At 42.1% G+C, this 19298-nt stretch overlaps 1 protein-coding gene and 1 long non-coding RNA gene across 7 annotated transcripts; both read right to left on the bottom strand.

Moving 5' to 3' along the window:
- Nucleotides 1-1634: 1634 nt before the first annotated feature.
- On the bottom strand, nt 1635-5336 carry LOC123075463 (uncharacterized). Of its 3 annotated transcripts, none has more exons than XR_006436144.1 (5): nt 4779-5336; nt 3503-4634; nt 2811-3422; nt 2391-2589; nt 1635-2323 (listed from the first exon to the last, which is right to left on the bottom strand). It is a non-coding gene; the product is annotated as an uncharacterized lncRNA (long non-coding RNA). The 3 variants fall into 3 exon arrangements; XR_006436145.1 differs by having other exon boundaries at nt 1635-2087; nt 2177-2323; nt 2811-4634; XR_006436143.1 differs by having other exon boundaries at nt 2811-4634.
- Nucleotides 5337-7355: 2019 nt separating this feature from the next.
- On the bottom strand, nt 7356-9909 carry LOC123075464 (putative B3 domain-containing protein Os03g0621600). Of its 4 annotated transcripts, none has more exons than XM_044498061.1 (6): nt 9693-9909; nt 9385-9521; nt 8678-9125; nt 8405-8592; nt 7880-8133; nt 7356-7667 (listed from the first exon to the last, which is right to left on the bottom strand). In XM_044498061.1, exons 2-6 carry the CDS (start codon nt 9499-9501, stop codon nt 7661-7663), a joined length of 1014 nt encoding a protein of 337 aa, XP_044353996.1. In that variant the 5' UTR covers nt 9502-9521; nt 9693-9909; the 3' UTR covers nt 7356-7660. The 4 variants fall into 4 exon arrangements, with proteins under 4 accessions (XP_044353996.1, XP_044353995.1, XP_044353997.1 ...); XM_044498060.1 differs by having other exon boundaries at nt 9370-9521; XM_044498062.1 differs by lacking the exon at nt 9693-9909 and adding an exon at nt 9618-9684.
- Nucleotides 9910-19298: the final 9389 nt, after the last annotated feature.

Below are 19298 nucleotides of genomic sequence, written 5' to 3' on the forward strand. Positions count from 1 at the left end.
AATTTGATTTCAGTGCTAATGTGAGAATCTCGTTGTTTGTGTGATGTAATGAGATGGTTGGTGTGGATATGGTCAGTATCATAGGTGGAGGACTCAGTAGGGCGAGGTGGGCGCTCATCCTACCTTGATTTTTTACAATTTTTTTACATACTATAAATATTTGGAGATGTGCAGAATAGGTATCTCTAACGTAGGTTTTTCAGGTCCAGAATTTCAGCTGCCGGTATTCTCCTTCTTTATGTAAACCTTGCATATTATGAGAGAATATACATTAGAATTACTCCAAAAAATGTTATATTGAATAAAAACATTATAAATAACAGTAGGGAAACATGATTCAAAATGGACGTATCAGTCACGCCACCGTCGAGGGCGCCCCCTTCATCCGCGCGCTCAGCCTCTCCGGTTGCCAGGACCTCACTAACGTCACGCTCCTCGTCCTCGCATCACCCCACCGGGGCCTCAGCAAGCTCCACATCGGCCTCGACCCGCTCGACCGCATCTCCAGCGACGCCCTCCGCAGTGTTGCCCTCTGCTGCGCACACCTCCTCTACCTCCGCCTCTGCAGCCTACACAAGGTAATCGGCGCCATCGTCTCCCTAGCATGCCACTGCCCACTCCTCCACTGTCTCGCCTAATGCCAGGAGAAGGAGAGAGACAAAGAGGGGAAGAGAGACGTGAGGAGGAAGAAGAAGGAGAAGAGAGATGTGAGGGTGGCAGGTGGGACCCTGTCCACCTCAGCAGGTCAACACATTGACTAGGACTAGTTTTCGCTACATCAGCCCGACAGACAGGTCCCACCCGTCAGTAACACTGTTAGACGCGGCTTAATTTTGAATTAGTGCCGTAGAGTTGGTGGTTTTTTGTGGTTTTCGGTAAAAGCGGTGGTTTAGGAGTGTACCCTAGCCATAAATATGGTGGTTTTGAGCAATTTACTTGTTCAGGTTACAGGAACCAATTCAGAGATGCCTCTTCCACGCTACACGCTTGTGTCTTTTTTTTCTTTTTTTTTTAGAATTCACTCTTGCGTCTATCTAGCCAGTCCCTGTGATGATGTAAAAAAAAGCCAGTCCCTGTGCCGGGCTAAGCCCCTTTCCTCTGCATTCAGTTAGGCTTCATTTCTCTGTCTCCTCTTCTCTTCACCTTCAACGCCTGCCCCAGTGTGCCTGGCGTTACAGGCGCGTTTCAGGGCTACTAGATCATCAATGGCGCGCGTTGCTGCGCCCGTCTATTTTGACTCATAGTTGTTAGGGATATAAAGTAATTTGCTTACATTTGCATGTGCCAATATCAAGTATTATGTTTTTATTGACATAGATATGTCTATTTTGCATGTGCCAGTATCAAGAGTAAATATGTCTATTTTGCTGACATATTTACTACTGAAGCTGACATATTTACTCTTCTATGTATGAAATATGAAAAATATAATACTAATCTTTTTTGGTCTTCTAAGAACAACAATGGCAATAGAACTTCCTGCTAATAAGTAGTGGCATGAAATATGAAATATTAAATACTAAACAAGTTTTTGCCTTTTAAGAACTTTAACGAATTGAACTTTCTCGATTAAGAAAACATAGCACTGACCAATACTTGTTCATAAAAGAACAATAAAAAAACACATAGAAGAGTAAATATGTCAGCTTCAGTAGTAAGACCAATCACTATACAAAGTATACACCATGAACACATAGCGTCCAAAATGGCCTCACAAATTCCCCAACTTTGAGCAAAAGTTACTCAAGATTTAAGGGCATCACGCAACTATATGATATGTAATATTGAGAACGTTGAACAATGACCTTCCAGGTTCTCATGATCTCTTTCAAGGCTACCTATATCCTGGTATTTGAAACATGATTCAAAGCCAATATTTAAATCTACATGAGAATTTCAGCAAACATTCATTTTAGAATTTCCTTAACCAAGACAATATATGTAGCTACATGAAGGAGCACACCTTACAGTATGCAATTTTCTTGATTTGCATCTCCTGCCACTCATGCTGGAAAACTTCATTTTGTAGTGTTGTACATGGCATCAGGCTGCTACTTTTACCTTCAGACATGCTGCAAAAATAGTAACTGAAGATGCCCTTACTTGACTTAGATCTTTGCTTTCCTGACAACTACTCCAGAATTGAACTTCTTGTGTATTAAAGAGCGGATATTACCCAATATAAGAGCGCAAAATGCTTAGCCTTGAGATGTGCTCCTTCCTTAAGATTCACAATAATCTGGTAAGTGTTATATGTGCGCACACACCTTGCACTTTAAGATCGCGTTGATAACGCCGCAGAAGTTTAGAAGGAATGTAGCCCCTGTTGGCACAACAATACACGATCAGACCAAAATCTCAGACCAAATCAGTGTACCTTTTTCACGTACCTAATAATTGAACAGAGATTCATTAGCAAGCTTTTCAGAGAATAGTTCGCCGTCAAGCTGGGCACTGATACAAGCCATGAGGTACTCGACATGCTTTGGTGTGGATACTTCATATGTGCCCCTCTGAGACTCCAAAAACCCACCTATACATGTACCTGCTTCTTGCCTTCTTACCATCATGTTATCTCCAAGTATGTACCTGATCCACAAAATAGCAATCGCATATTATCCCTCTATGTTGTTGCAAACACATACGGATTTATGAATGTCACCCATAGAATTAAGTATGCTGCATTTTTGCACGAGAAAAATATGAATCAGACAGTTCTTATTTGTGGAATTACTTTAGAAATCTAAGGAATTTACTGAAGATGTACAGCGCAATGCAAGAATCCCAAGTCTGAAAAGGCTGCGACTTACCCAGGCCGATGTGGATGAAATCCAGTTGTGGCTGAGGTTGAGCACGCGCAGCTTCATTAGTTCCCGGAGTCCCTCGACATTTGTTATCTTGTTCCGTGACATATCCAGCGAGTGCAGAACCCTCGGCAGCGATCCGGGTGGTATATTTATGTTATGAAAATCTAGCGAGGAAATTCTTCATTTTGATGCAAGGGAATAAAACCGATGCTATCGATACAACTTCTCGTCTTATTTATAACTGATGTTCAAAGTCAAGGACACAATGATATCTCACAAAATCAGCACATGACTATCACAACGTCATACATGGCCGCACAAAACTTCAGGATGCCTCAAGGTGAGCATGCTTCTCTCAATAAAAAAGCGTGACCATGTTGTTCAGTAAAAGAGCAGTACCTCCTCGAATTCCCTGAGAGTATTGGATGTCCTTTAGGTATTCCACGCTTTGTTTTATTGCCTTGTTGAATTTGTTTTTTCGCGAATACGCAAAGTTTGCGTATCATTTTATTGATAGAAGAAGTAGAACGAGTACAGTGGGGGGTACAACACATTACACGAACGCAGACAGGCGTGAACATGGTGCCCGGAGCAGACAGACAAGGGATACTCGGCCTGAAAAGGGGGAGAAATAACACAGCTAAACCAACCAAGCCCGAACCAAAAAGGGGGGGAAACAACACAGCTAAACCAACCTTGTTGAATTTGTTCTTGCTCCGAGCAAATTGTACGACCAACACAGTTAAACTGATTCAGAAAAAATTCAGCCACAAGGGATAAAAATTGCCTTTGTTATTGCCTTTAGGTGTTCAGTAAAATGGCTCTATTATTTGAAGGTATAAGCATGTACAAAAAAATGTACATGATTGATATTAGATACTTTGCACAAGAAAATCTTAACTATAGAAGAAAAAACTGTATAAAAATACATACGGACATTGTTGTTATATAGTTCCTAAAGCCACAAGGGATGACTGAAATCCTTGAAACGATTGCATTTTCTTATTTGTCCAGAGGGATGCTAATCCATATCTTTTTTTTTCTGGCGGTTAAATCTTTGTTGTTCATTGATGAAAGTGAACAGGACAACTAATGTTGTTATATACAATTCCATCGCAAAGGCTAAACTTGACTAAATATACATAACAGGGGAAGATAAACATACTGAAATAAGTTGTTTCATGTTAGTTTCCCTTTTAAAAACATGAGGTGCTCCAGTTAGTAAGTAATAAGTAATAACCCAAAAAACATTGTAGGATGAAAATTTGTTCATAATATACATACATAAATAAATACGAAGACAATTTCTTATAGTAACAAAAAAAGGTGTCCTAAAAGGACCACCATCTCAACTCTTTCATGACGGTCTTAAAAGTGGGTTGCATGTTTGGAATTTAATCTGAGATGGATATAGAGTATGGTAGAACATTTTCACAAATTCGTATTTCAGATATTTTGGCAAGATGGTTCAAGTGTCAGGTGTCAAGATGACAAGATCTGCGTCTTTTCCTCTTCTAGTACTACGCCTTTCCTCCCTGAATAGCTTTGCGATTAGCCTGATCAGTCATCTCTTTGGAGTTAGCTTGTGTATAAATTGCTGCTGGGAAATCATGTATACGAAACGAATGTCCTTACACCATAGGAAAAGGACTAACTACGTTCTTTGAGGGACAAACTGGACAACTGATTTCAGATCCTCGATGGTGCATAGATATAAGATGTAGGTATTAGAAAACAACTGTACCTGTCCAGGAGCAGACTCTCAGTTCCGAGTGATACATACATTCTGGGGATACAGAACCTTTGAGCAAACGAGCAGGGCAATTCCTATAACAAGCAACAGTCAACAAGAAGTCAGCTGGATAATAAGGGAGTGAGCAAGATGCCGGGCAAATGGAAACTAAGAAAAAAACATGTCTGACAAATGGCTAGAGGTCACAGACACGGAATGAAGAAAGGCAAACATCCTACACAGCATGATATGAGCAGGCGGAGGATGTAGTAATGCAGCGATAGCAGAAATGATTTCATCATCGGTGCCGGAGAGGTTGACTGCGCAGAGGTTGGAGAAGGCCGCGATCATCGGCACGACCTTGAGGCCCATCCCGGAGATGTGCGCCATGGAGGGGAAGTCGTTGAGGCGCTGGATGATGTTGTTGGCCTGGGCGACGTCGTCCACCGCCACGCAGGCAGTCCGGCCGCCCCGTTCAGATCGGAGCATGGGGTTGTCTCAGAGATCCACCGACTTCGAGCGGTAGTGGTTGTGGTGGCGGTGCCGGCGGCGGCACAACTTCGCCGGAGCACTTTCGCTTAAACGAGCGGCCATGGCGTCGATCAGAATCGCGTGCGGCGGCGGATCCCCTTCCCCCCTCGAGCGAATTTTTTTCAGGAGCGACAGTGATCGATCGGTCTGGGAACGGCCGACGCGTCCCATCCCATCTCTTTCACACACCCCGGTGGATCCAATCGACCGACGAACACCGGCCGCTCCTCTCCTCTGTGCGCCGCTCCTCTTTCGCCTCGCAGGTCGCATCGGGACTGGACTGGATGGACGCGGTCGCTCCTATCCCCTTTTAGCGAAGCCCAGGAGTGGACCAGCTTTAGCGAAGCGCTGGAATGGGCTGACCGACGGCCCAGTATACCAGCGGTCTCCGTTTCGCCTCGTGGAGCAGCAGCCCACAGGACAGCCGGGCCAGTTAACACAGATCACCACACCCATGAAATCGGACGGCCAAGAAGTCCCAGATCGGGAAAACGGACGGACGGAAACACAAATCGCTGTGGGAGCTCGGTTTAGGTGCGGTTATACTGTTCTTAATTTGGCGACCTGCGAGCTGAAAAACGATGAAACGCACAGCCGCTCGCGGCGGTATGAGCTCCCACTACGTGTATTCTGGGCTGGCCCATATGCGGGCTGGGCGCCCCTCTTTTTTTATTTTTCTTCTATCTTTTTGTATTTTGTGTTTCATTTTTCTTTTCTATTTTTTTACTTGGTGAGCTGTTTAACAATATCAAATTCAATTTTATTGCAGGATTTCTATTTGAAAAATGTTCTGAATTTCCAAAAATATCCGATATTTCATAAAATGTTCATAAATTGGGAAAAAATGTTCAAGATTTAAAAAAAAAATCACGAATACAAAACATGTCCGTGAATACAAAAAATGTTAGCCAGCACAAAAACTGTTCAAAAATTCGAAAAATATTTTTGAATCAATGAAACGTTTGTGAATTCGAAATTTTTTCATGATTTCCAAAATATCGTGAATTCATAAAAAATGTTGGAGATTCCAAAAAAATGTTCGTGATTTTGGTTTCTTAATAATTTTAAAATTATTTACGAATTCGAGAAAATTTTGTGAATTTAAATAATGTTCATTAAATACCAATTTTTTCATGAACTCAAAAATGTTTTCAATTTAAAAAATTGTTCACAAATTAAAAAACCCATGATTTCATAATTTTTTTGTGAATTCACAAAATATTTGCGATGTCAAAAAATGTTCGCGAATTCAAAAAATGTTCGTGATTTTGAAAAAAGCGAATAAAAGTATTTGTATTCTGAATCGCTTCTGATAAACTTGATAATTTTTTGGCCCAGAATTTTATACGTTTTGTTAGCCTTATGAATTTAGTAGTAATGACCTTTGCACTATCCACTTCATTGACAGAATGATGCCAAATGTTCTTGACAAGCTGTTGAAAATCTGGGTGATCAAGCCAATAGTGCTGAAATATGAATAAGTTTCACTTGGGTATAGAACTGCCAATTTGTATGACACATGGAGTATGATCAAAAGTGGTCTTGGCTAGGGAGATAGCCAAATTATTTGGGTATGAAAGGGTCAAAGCTTCTATGGAAAAAACCATTACAACAGCTTGTGTGTCCCATCATATCTTGCATATAGCTCCATGTATAGTTTTTTCCTTTATAAGGAATCTCTACCAGATGCAAATGACTGGTGGCTTCACTAAAGTGCATCATATCTTGTGTGTCCCATCCTCCCTTCTTTGTTCCTATTTTCAGGATATCTAATGAAGTTAATGTCCCCCACTATGATTCAGTTCTGATCATCTGGCATTGTAATGCTTTGAAATCAATTAATGGAATTTTTCTTGCTGACAAAGGCTATAAACATTGGTTAATATCCAGGAATCACCATTGTGGATTGAAGTAAAAAATGAAACAGACAGGGAAAATTATGTTGGAGTATTTTCCCCTTATGAATATATTATCATTCTAGACAATGAGCAATCCTCCCGAGTCCCCCAAACAGGGCAGATATTCAACTTATTAGTCTTCTAAGACAGAAGTTTTTTAAGAATCTCTGATCAAATAAATCTCCTTTTGTTTCTTGAAGATAAAGGACGGCACATCCTATTTCCTCAATCTTGTTAGATAGTGCAGCCCGCTTTTTATCAGAATTAATCCTTCTGATATTCGAATTTAGGATTTTCCAGTCCCTATTCATGACAATATCTATAGCACACACAATACGATAGCCAGGTATACCCTAGGCACTGCAACCAACAGCAAAACTGAGCAACTGACCATAATGTAACTCTGTCCTGACATGACCCACAGTACGTCCACGCAATAACCTCTAACATAATATTGTCCTGTCTGACACTACAGTTCATCCACTTAAACATAAAGGTAAACATAAGGTTTTAAAAGTATTACATCCATGATAACACAAAAAGCAGCTGAAACTAACTGGACCTGAGCTTTATTATGTACTCTGAGCTCTTTCCTTTAGTATATTGTCAGGGCTCCACTCTTCTGGCCTTACCCAAAACTCCTTTTGCTACTTCTGTTTCTTGAATCTTGTGGCTAGCTTTTCTTCAGATGCTCATTTCCTGGAGAGAGAGTACAGTGAGATAGAGAGATGATGCAATGGACTGCAGCCCAAACATAATTAGATTTGAGCTCATAACTCCTAAATTATCACAGGGAATTTCTGATACCCAGAATCTTTTGGCAAACAATTCCTGGGTTACAACAATGCTTGATGCAGTAATTCACCATACCAAAAGTTGGTGCCAATGGTAGGAAGTATGTCAAACTTCACCTCTTGTAAAGGGATTTGCGAATGATATAGACATTCATTGCATACTTCTTTTTGTTTCTCAGTAGCTCAAAGAGGCAGACATCTCCCAGCTGCAAGTTGTTGCCACACGCAAAATGCTTCCAGCCTGTCAAAAGCCTTTTGCCTTTGCTTTTCTTAACACTACATCTCACTTCCCACTTCTTGCCATGATGCTGAAGGGTCAGCATTTGTTCCTCAAATGGAAGGTATACTTCAGCATATTTTCTTGATATTTCCTGATGAAGGGAGAAAGGATCTTTAGTAACAATAATTCGAAGCAAACATCATGGTGTAATGAACTATCTACACGTCCAGGCAAACTTCAATCTGCTCCAACTAAAATTTTCTATCCAATGGTTACACGACTCAACTACAACTTCAATCAATATGCAGAATAAGCCGACAACATTTGGGTGAGACAAAATTTGGTTTTTGCAAGTCAGATGCAGAGATAGCAGCCGGCTTGCAAAATGCAGTATCCATTCGAGAACAGAGATTTTGACTCACAAGGGTGCGGGTTTTTCCGTAAATACTGCTCTTCCTTATGGCACACCCATAAATGGGGATTTCGGAATTCATAGCTCTGATTTTTTCTTTAAGTTGGTTCTTCTGCACCTGATTTAGATTCGAGAGGGTGCCATTTGCGAGGATACAACCTGGCAGGGAATGATCATCTTCTGAAGATGAAATACCTCCTAAACAAAGAAAATATAAGTATGATGCATATATGAAGTTTTATGGGGCATAATGTATGGCAGGTTTGACATTGTGAATCATAACCTGCTGAATCTGAAGCAGAGCTCGACGAGCTGACATTGATGATGTCATTCCCCTGCCTTAAGGTATCCTTGCTTGGCCTAATTTGTCTTCCACTATGTGGAAATTTCATGGGAAGATTGTGACAAGTGTTTACAATGCCAGCAGAGTTTCCCCACCATTCTTTACCAGGAGCAGCATTTTTCTTGAGATTGCACACCGGAATTTTCTCGCAACCGCTCGGACCAAAGATCAAAACCTTCAGTTCAGAGTTGCCATCATACTTGAACACAAGAAAGTCCCCCGTTCTCAAATTATGGGCACGAGCAAACGCCTTCCATCCCGAATCAAGGACTAGTTTCTCCAAATTCTTGGTAATCTGAACATCAAAAGTATAACCATGGCGTGATACTAGCTTAATAGTTCGTCCTGTTTGCCCCCTGAAATGTTGGACAAACCTATCTGGTATGATCTGCAGGAAACAAGGTAAAGCACACAAGATCAGGAGACACTAAATCTGTTACACAGAACAAAACGCTGAGGAAAGCTCATCTGCTATATTTCAGATGCGAAACAGAGTGACATGAGAGAACAGAGAGTTGCCCAGATCTGACCAAATTTCACTCCTAGAGGTTCCTCTTTTGTTTCCACAGAAAGGTACTAGAACATAATCCAGCTGAAAATAAAATTACCCTAGGAGGTAGAACAGAGCCGACCTGAAAATAGCTTACCATTCTCTCATGGAAGTCGCCAATCATAACCTTGAAGAAACGCTTATCTTGCTCGTCTGTGTGGTTCCAGTAGCAATGTTCATCCAGATCCTTGCGTTTCTTCCGTGGCTTGCTCATCTCCTAACCACGGAATGGAACTGCAACAAAAACGAACCGTGCCTAAATCTTTTAGGCAAAGTACCAACTAAAAGTTGAAGAAATCATTTCAGAAAATAGAGGAAATTGGAGCTAACAGGGAAACAAAGAGCTTCTCTATTTTATAGGGCTTGCAGTATTTCAGAGGGAGGGAGAGAAGAGTTGAAGCATACCAGTGATTACGGAGATTCAGAGGGAGAGAGAGAGAGAGGGAGGGAGACTGGAGAACGCTCCAAAGAGTGGAGAAAGCCAAACGTCAGACTAGGCAAGTAGAGGATCCAGCGCCTCTCCGACTTCTAGACGCCTACTAGTAGCTGTGCCTGTCGTTTCAAAAAAAAAAGTAGGTGTGCCTGTAAGAGGCGACAAGACTTGACAAGGGATGCATTGGGGAGTGTGTATGTGGGGGGTGACCGGATGAGGTTGCGTGTGAGTATCCTTTTATAATTCAGAAATTTCATGTTAAATATTTGAATATTTTAAATAATAAATGAACAAGTTTTGAGGTTGCGTAAGTTATTTCATTTGTAAGTACAATATTTATAACACGCGAATATTTGAAAGTTATTTTTATTTCTGGGATTATAATTTATATAATCTCTACAAATTTATGAAAAAAGACAACGAGTGCACAATGGGCCACACAGACAACAGTTCAGCCTTTGTTCTAATATTTGCACATATGCCCGTGCGTTGCAACGGAAGAGGAATTATTGTGCCCACTGTCCATCGAAACTACTGTCATCATGGAATAATAACATCCGAAAATGCCACCTAAATATGTTTGTACGTTGCAACGGGAGAAAAAATCACCTCACTCTCCTATCCCAGTAAGCAAGTGATGATTTAAGCCTGATAATTTGATTTATGATACACATCAATTATTCCCAGATGAATAAAAATTAGGTGCTTTCACCATCTTTGCAAAAGGCTACTTTGCATGACTATTCAACCATCAATACTATAGAAAAGCTAAGCTTGATTGATCAATGTGAGCTTGCACGGGTAGTTGTTCAGTTGCTCCTTTGCATATACCAAGATATGCAAATTAGCATAAGTAAGAGCAACCCCAATGGGGCGATCCATTTCGTCCGCCGCCGTCCGTTTGGATCGGCGTGGACACAAACCAACGCGCCGACCCAAACGGACGCGCGTCGGCTTTCGTCCGCCTGCCGATCCATTCCCGGTCCATTTTTTAGCCGGATTTGCGTCGGCGCGGACACGAGACGGACGCGCGCGCTCGCCCTTTGCCCTCCCCGGGCCCGCTGGTCGGTGCACATTGGCCTCCCCTCTCCCCCCAGCCAACACCAAACCTCGCCCGCCTCCTTCGTCGTCGCCGCCGCCGCCTCCACATCCGCCCATTTTTGCCGGCGACTCTGCAGCCGCCGCCGCTGCCTTCACATCCGTCCAGCAACGCCGCCCACTTCCCCCGTCGCCCTCCACCGCCGGGAAGCAAACTGCTTTCCACCGCCGCTCCCCCCACCGCACAGCCGCCCGCGACCAAGAAGCCGACCGACACGCTCGTCGGACGCCGGCAGGGCAGCTAGCTGGTCCGTGCGCGCCGCGACTCCCCTCGCCGGACGTCTCCTTCTTCGACGCCCGCAAGCTGTTCGACAGTCTGCCAAGGTACGAAATGGACTCCGCCAATGAGTTCTTCTTCCATAATTTCCTTTGCGACTCCGACGATTCGTCGTCCGACGAGGAGGAGGAGATATTGGCTGCCGTGTTGGTCCATCACCACATAAACAGCCAACGGCCGTTGTTCCGTGGCTCCATTCCGGGCCACCTTCCGGCGTTGAATCGCAACCGAGAGAGTGGGCATTTCTTTCTCTGGAAGGACTACTTTGATACAACAAACCCGTTGTTCAAACATCAAAAATTCCGTCGCCGTTTCCGTATGAGTAGGCATGTTTTCAACCGTATTAGAGAGGGAGTGGTCGGCTATGATGACTATTTCGAGTGCAAAGAGGATGCCGTCGGCAAGATTGGTTTCTCCTCTTATCAGAAATGCACTGCCGCCATCCGAATGCTTGCATACGGAGTGCCGGTGATCTCATTGACGAGTACGTCCGTATGAGCGAGTCTACATGCCTAGAGTCCCTGTACAAATTTTGCAAGGCTATTATTGCTGTGTTTGGCCCTGAGTACTTGAGAGAGCCGATAGCTGAAGATACAACCTGTTTGTTGGCGATGAATGCCAGAAGGGGCTTCCCAGGGATGCTTGGAAGCATAGACTGCATGCACTGGGAGTGGAAGAACTGTCCTTCTGCTTGGCAAGGGCAGTATAAGGGACATGTCAGGGCTTGCACTGTCATACTAGAGGCCGTGGCGTCTCAAGATCTCTGGACTTTCTTTGGCATGGCTGGATCACACAATGATATCAACGTGTTTCAGCGCTCGCCGGTGTTTGCTAGGCTTGCCGAAGGCAACAACCCACCGGTGAACCTTACTGTCAAGGGACACAACTACGACAAAGAATACTACCTGGGTGACGGTATCTATCCTCAGTGGACCACTATTGTCAAGACAATACCCAACCCTGTCGGAGAGAAGAGGAAAAGATTTGCCCAAGAGCAAGAGAGTGCTAGGAAGGATGTCAAGCGTGCCTTTGGTGTTTTGCAATCTCGATGGGGCATCGTTCGGTATCCTGCTAATACCTGGAGCACGCAGAAACTATGAGAGGTGATGACTGCTTGTGTGATCATGCACAATATGATCGTAGAAGACGAGCGCCCGGAACGTCTGTACGATCAAGGCTTTCAGTTTCAGGGTGAGAATGTTGTGCCTGAGCATGGAGTAGCGGCAACGTTTGAACAGTTCACCCAATTTCATGAAGACATGCGTGATTGGGAAACTCACGTGCAGCTGCAAAATGATTTGGTTGAGCATATGTGGGCTCATGTTGGCAACCAATAGATGTATCTTCTTTTATTCATTTGCAAAACTATGTGAAACATTTTTATTTGTATCCGTCTTGTAAAACTATAATATTTTATTCGGTAAACTATGTTATTTGACAATATGTTTGAATGCAAATCAGTGTAATATTGGGCGGCCAGCCGGCCACGCCGGCACATATGGGTCGACGCGTTGGGCGCGCTGCCGACCCAAATCTAAAAGAGGGCGGACGCCGGGCGGGCGGCCGACCCAAACGGACAAAAAGCGGACGAAATCGCCGTCCGTTTGGGTCGCCCCATTGGAGTTGCTCTAAGTATCAGTTTTCCTGAAAGCACAATGAAAATAATAATATGATTTTGGCCTTGAAGATGAACAAAAAAAGTAATTCTCCTTGAAGATGAACAAAGAAAGGTAACATGCATGCTAATCTGCATTGCACTGAGAGGATCCCATTCCTTGCAAAATATTTCTCTAGCATGTTTCGAGTTATGCAAAATCCATATCATGTCACATAGAAATACATGAGCCGGTGAAAAAAAGGGAATTGTAGGAATGTGAAATACCTCATTTTATTCTCCTTATAGAACAATTACTTATTGTGTAGTCAGTTTAGCTATGAAAACCTGATGCATGGACGCTCGGATAGGAAGACACTAGTAAAAAATAGGACTTTGGTTGGGGCCTGGCGAGCCCATTAGTCCCGGTTCAGTCACGAACCGGGACCCATGTGGGGCATACGTCCCGGTTCGTGCGCCCAGGGGGCCGGCCGGGCCTCGTGGGGCATTTGTCCCGGTTCGTCTGGACCCATTTGTCCCGGTTCCATGCACGAATCGGGACCAATGGTCCTCACTCCTGGCCCACAGCCATTGGTCCCGGTTCGTGGCTGGAACCGGGACAGAAGGGGGGCCTTTAGTCCCGGTTCCTGCCACGAACCGGGACCAATGAGTTGCCTATATATACCCCATCGCCGGAGCAGAGCACTCCACACTGCTCTGTTTTTTCTGGCCGGCAAGGGGAGCGCTTTGTGGTGCTCTAGCTCACCTCCTATGCACATGAGGTGTTTGATACGTCTCCAACGTATCTATAATTTTTGATTGTTCCATGCTATTATATTATCTATTTTGGATGTTTAATGGTCTTTACTATACACTTTTATTATATTTTTGGGACTAACCTACTAACCGGAGGCCCAGTCCAGATTGCTGTTTTTTTTGTCTATTTCAGTGTTTCGCAGAAAAGGAATATCAAACGGAGTCCAAACGGAATAAAACCTTCGGGAGAGTTATTTTTGGAACAAACGTTATCCATAGGACTTGGAGTGGACGTCAAGAAAGAAGTGAGGAGGCCACGAGGCAGGGAGGCGCGCCTGCCCCCCTGGGCGTGCCCCCACCCTCGTGGGCCCCTTGTAGCTCCACCGACCTACTTGTTCCTCATATATATACCTACGTACCCCGAAAACATCCAGGAGCACCACGAACCTTATTTTCACCGTCGCAACCTTTTGTACCCGTGAGATCCCATCTTGGGGCCTTTTCCGGCGCTCCGCCGGAGGGGGCATTGATCACGGAGGGCTTCTACATCAACACCATAGCCTCTCCGATGATGTGTGAGTAGTTTACCTCAGACCTTCGGGTCCATAGTTATTAGCTAGATGGCTTCTTCTATCTCTTTGATTCTCAATACCAAGTTCTCCTCGGTCTTCTTGGAGATCTATTCGATGTAATTCTTTTTGCGGTGTGTTTGTCGAGATCCGATGAATTGTGGGTTTATGATCAAGATTATCTATGAACAATATTTGAATCTCCTCTGAATTCTTTTATGTATGATTTTTTATCTTTGCAAGTCTCTTCGAATTATCAGTTTGGTTTGGCCTACTAGATTGATCTTTCTTGCAATGGGAGAAGTGCTTAGCTTTGGGTTCAATCTTGCGGTGTTCGATCCCAGTGACAGAAGGGGAACCGATACGTATTGTATTGTTGCCATCGAGGATAAAAAAGATGGGGTTTATACATACGCTTGAGTTTATCCCTCTACATCATGTCATCTTGCCTAATGCGTTACTCTGTTCTTATTAACTTAATACTCTACATGCATGCTGGATAGCGGTCGATGTGTGGAGTAATAGTAGTAGATGCAGAATCATTTTGGTCTACTTGTCGCGGACGTGATGCCTATATACATGATCATGCCTAGATATTCTCATAACTATGAAATTTTCTATCAATTGCTCGACAGTAATTTGTTCACCCACCGTAATACTTATGCTATCTTGAGAGAAGCCACTAGTGAAACCTATGGCCCCCGGGTCTATTTTCCATCATATAAGTTTCCAATCTATTTTATTTTGCAATCTTTAGTTTCTAATCTATAAAACGAAAATACCAAAAATATTTATCTTATTATCTCTATCAGATCTCACTTTTGCAAGTGGCCGTGAAGGGATTGACAACCCGTTTATCGCGTTGGTTGCAAGGTTCTTATTTGTTTGTGTAGGCGCGAGGGACTGGCGTGTGGCCTCCTACTGGATTGATACATTGGTTGTCAAAAACTGAGGGAAATACTTACGCTACTTTGCTGCATCACCCTTTCCTCTTCAAGGGAAAACCAACGCTGTGCTCAAGAGGTAGCAAGAAGGATTTCTGGCGCCGTTGCCGGGGAGTCAACGCACAAGTCAAGACATACCAAGTACCCATCACAAACTCTTATCCCTCGCATCACATTATTTTCCATTTGCCTCTCGTTTTCCTCTCCCCCACTTCACCCTTGCCGTTTTATTCGCCCTTCTTCTGTTCGTCTTTTTCGTTTGCTTTGATGTCTTACTTGGCTCGTTTGCTCGTTTGGTTGGTATAGTTGTTTATTTATTGCTAAACAGAGAACCCAAGATCTATGGATCCTCATCCGCTTGCTAATCTTTTTAAGAGATCCAATTATGATGAACCAATTGCTAGTGAGTTTTGTGCACTAGATTATCTTTATGAAGTTTTGCTTGAATTTCGTTAATCTGAAAATTGTGATGAAGGAATTTATGAAGAGATTCACGATAGCTCCTTGAATAAAAAGCATGGTTGCAATGATTTTACTATAAATTCTCTTAATGTCAATTGTGCTATTAATATGCAAAACCCTAAGCTTGGGGATGCTAGTTTTGCTATGTCTAGTACTTGTTGCAATGATCAAACGCCCCAATCTGCATTAATATTGAAAGTGGGTTTGGAAGAGTGTCGACTTTAGATCCCACATATTTGGAGAATGTTCAATCTTACAATTTTTTGATAAAAGTGCGTTTCGAGAGGTCATGACCTTAGTTAATGATAATCCCATTATTTTGGAAGAGTGTCAACTTTGCATGCATGTGGATCGTGTTGAAAATATTTTATGTGATAGCTATTTTGTTGAATTTGCTTATGATCCCACCTGTAATTATTATGAGAGAGGAAAATATGGTCGTAGAAATTTTCATGATAATAAATTACCTCTCGTTATGTTGAGATTGCTATTGTTTCTTTCCGCTTCCTTGCATATGCTAGTTTTTGCTTGGTATGATAATTTGTTTGCCTATAAGATGCCTATGCATAGGAAGTATGTTATACTTAGATGTGTTTATCATGTGTTTCATGATGCTCTTCAATTCTTGTCTTTCATGTGAGCATCGTTAGAATTATCAAAGCCTAGGGGTGTTAAACGAAAGCGCTTGTTGGGAGACAGCCCAATATATTTCCTTTCTGTTTTTGAATAAAAATTCATCTAGCCTCTGGTTAGATGTGGTTTTGTTTTTTAATTAGTGTTTGTGCCAAGTAAAACCTTTAGGATAACCTACGGTGGTAGCTATTTGATCCTGCTGTAAAAAACAGAAACTTTGCGCGCACGAGATTAGTTTTCATAATTCACAGAAACGTGCTTTTCAGTTGATTATTTTTTAAGTAGATTAATAAACAAATTATCTAGGACTTCCTAATTTGGTAGAATTTTTTAGGTTCCAGAAGTTTGCGTTTGATACAGATTGCTACAGACTGTTCTATTTTTGACATATTCTGTTTTTCGTGTGTTGTTTGCTTATTTTGATGAATCTATGGCTAGTATCGGAGGTTATGAACCATAGAGAAGTTGGAATACAGTAGGTTTAACACCAATATAAATAAAGAATGAGTTCATTACAGTACCTTAAAGTGGTGGTTTGTTTTATTTCTCTAACGGAGCTTATGAGATTTTCTGTTGAGTTTTGTGTTGTGAAGTTTTCAAGTTTTTGGGTAAAGATTTGATGGATTATGGAATAAGGAGTGGCAAGAGCCTAAGCTTGGGGATGCCCAAGGCACCCCTAGGTAAAATTCAAGGACAACCAAAATCCTAAGCTTGGGGATGCCCCGGAAGGCATCCCCTCTTTCGTCTTCGTCCATCGGTAACTTTACTTGATGCTATATTTTTATTCACCACATGATATGTGTTTTGCTTGGAGCGTCTTGTATGATTTGAGTCTTTGCTTTTTAGTTCACCACAATCATCCTTGATGTACACACCTTTTGAGAGAGACACACATGAATCGGAATTTATTAGAATACTCTATGTGCTTCACTTATATCTTTTGAGCTAGATAATTTTGCTCTAGTGCTTCCCTTATATCTTTTAGAGCATGGTGGTGGTTTTATTCTATAGAAAATTGTTGATCTCTCATGCTTAACTTAAATTATTTTGAGAATCTTTTAGAACAGCATGGTAATTTTCTTTGGTTAAAATTTTAGTCCTAAAAGTGACGAGCATCCAAGATAGGTATAATAAAAACTATCATATAAAGTGCATTGAATACTATGAGAAGTTTGATGCTTGATGATTGTTTTGAGATATGAGGATGGTAATATTAGAGTCATGCTAGTTGAGTAATTATGAATTTGATAAATACTTGTGTTGAAGTTTGTGATTCCCGTAGCATGCATGTATGGTGAACCGTTATGTGATGAAGTTGGAGCATGATTTATTTATTGATTGTCTTCCTTATGTGTGGAGGTCGGGATCGCGCGATGGTTAACTCCTACCAACCCTTCCCCTAGGAGCATGCATTTAGTACTTTGTGACATATAGATTTTTGCAATAAGTATGTGAGTTCTTTATGACTACTGTTGAGTCCATGGAGTATACGCACTCTCACCCTTCCACCATATTGCTAGCCTCTCTAATACCGCGCACCTTTCGCCGGTATCATACACCCACCATATACCTTCCTCAAAACAGCCACCATACCTACCTATTATGGCATTTTCATAGCCATTCCGAGATATATTGGCATGCAACTTTACCACCGTTCCATTTATTATGACACGCTTCATCATAGTCATATTGCTTTGCATGATCATGTAGTTGACATCGTATTTGTGGCAAAGCAACCTTTATAATTCTTTCATACATGTCACTCATGATTCATTGCATATCCCGGTACACCTTCGGAGGCATACACATAGAGTCATATTTTGTTCTAAGTATCGAGTTGTAATTCTTGAGTTGTTAGTAAATAAAAGTGTGATATCTTCATTATTAGAGCATTCTCCCAAGTGAGGAAAGGATGATGGAGACTATGATTCCCCCACAAGTCGGGATGAGACTCCGGACGAAAAAAAGGGGAGGCCATAAAAAAAGGCCATACAAAAAAAGAGAAAAAAAATGAGAGAAAAAGAGAGAAGGGACAATGTTACTATCCCTTTACCACACTTGTGCTTCAAAGTAGCACCATGATCTTCATGATAGAGAGTCTCTTATTTTGTCACTTTCATATACTAGTGGGAATTTTTATTATAGAACTTGGCTTGTATATTCCAATGATGGGCTTCCTCAAATTGCTCTAGGTCTTCATGAGCAAGCAAGTTGGATGCACACCCACTTAGTTTCTTTTGTTGAGCTTATAGCTCTAGTGCATCCGTTGCATGGCAATCCCTACTCACTCACATTGATATCTATTAATGGGCATCTCCATAGCCCGTTGATACGCCTAGTTGATGTGAGACTATCTTCTCCTTTTTTTCTTCTCCACAACCACCATATTCTATTCCACATATAGTGCTATGTCCATGGCTCACGCTCATATATTGCGTGAAGATTGAAAAAGTTTGAAAATACTAAAGTATGAAACAATTGCTTGGCTGAAACCGGGGTTGTGCATGATTTAAATATTTTGTGTGATGAAGATAGAGCATAGCCAGACTATATGATTTTGTAGGGATAACTTTCTTTAGCCGTGTTGTTTTGAGAAGACATGATTGCTTTGTTAGTATGCTTGAAATATTATTATTTTTATGTCAATATTAAACTTTTATCTTGAATCTTTCAGATATGAACATTCATGCCACAATAAATAAAATTACATTGAGAAATATGCTAGGTAGCATTCCACATCAAAAATTCTGTTTTTTTATCATTTACCTACTCGAGGACGAGCAGGAATTAAGCTTGGGGATGCTTGATACGTCTCCAACGTATCTACAATTTTTGATTGTTCCATGCTATTATATTATCTGTTTTGGATGTTTAATGGGCTTTACTATACACTTTTATTATATTTTTGGGACTAACCTACTAACCGGAGGCCCAGCCCAGATTGCTGTTTTTTTGCCTATTTCAGTGTTTCGCAGAAAAGGAATATCAAACGGAGTCCAAACGGAATAAAACCTTCGGGAGAGTTATTTTTGGAACAAACGTGATCCAGAGGACTTGGAGTGGACGTCAAGAAAGAAGCGAGGAGGCCACGAGGCAGGGAGGCGCGCCTGCCCCCTAGGCGCGCCCCCACCCTCGTGGGCCCCTCGTAGCTCCACCGACCTACTTCTTCCTCCTATATATACCTACGTACCCTGAAAACATCCAGGAGCAACACGAAAGCGTATTTCCACCGCCGCAACCTTCTG

Source organism: Triticum aestivum, chromosome 3D (genome assembly GCF_018294505.1).
Source record: "Triticum aestivum cultivar Chinese Spring chromosome 3D, IWGSC CS RefSeq v2.1, whole genome shotgun sequence".
NCBI lineage: Eukaryota > Viridiplantae > Streptophyta > Magnoliopsida > Poales > Poaceae > Triticum > Triticum aestivum.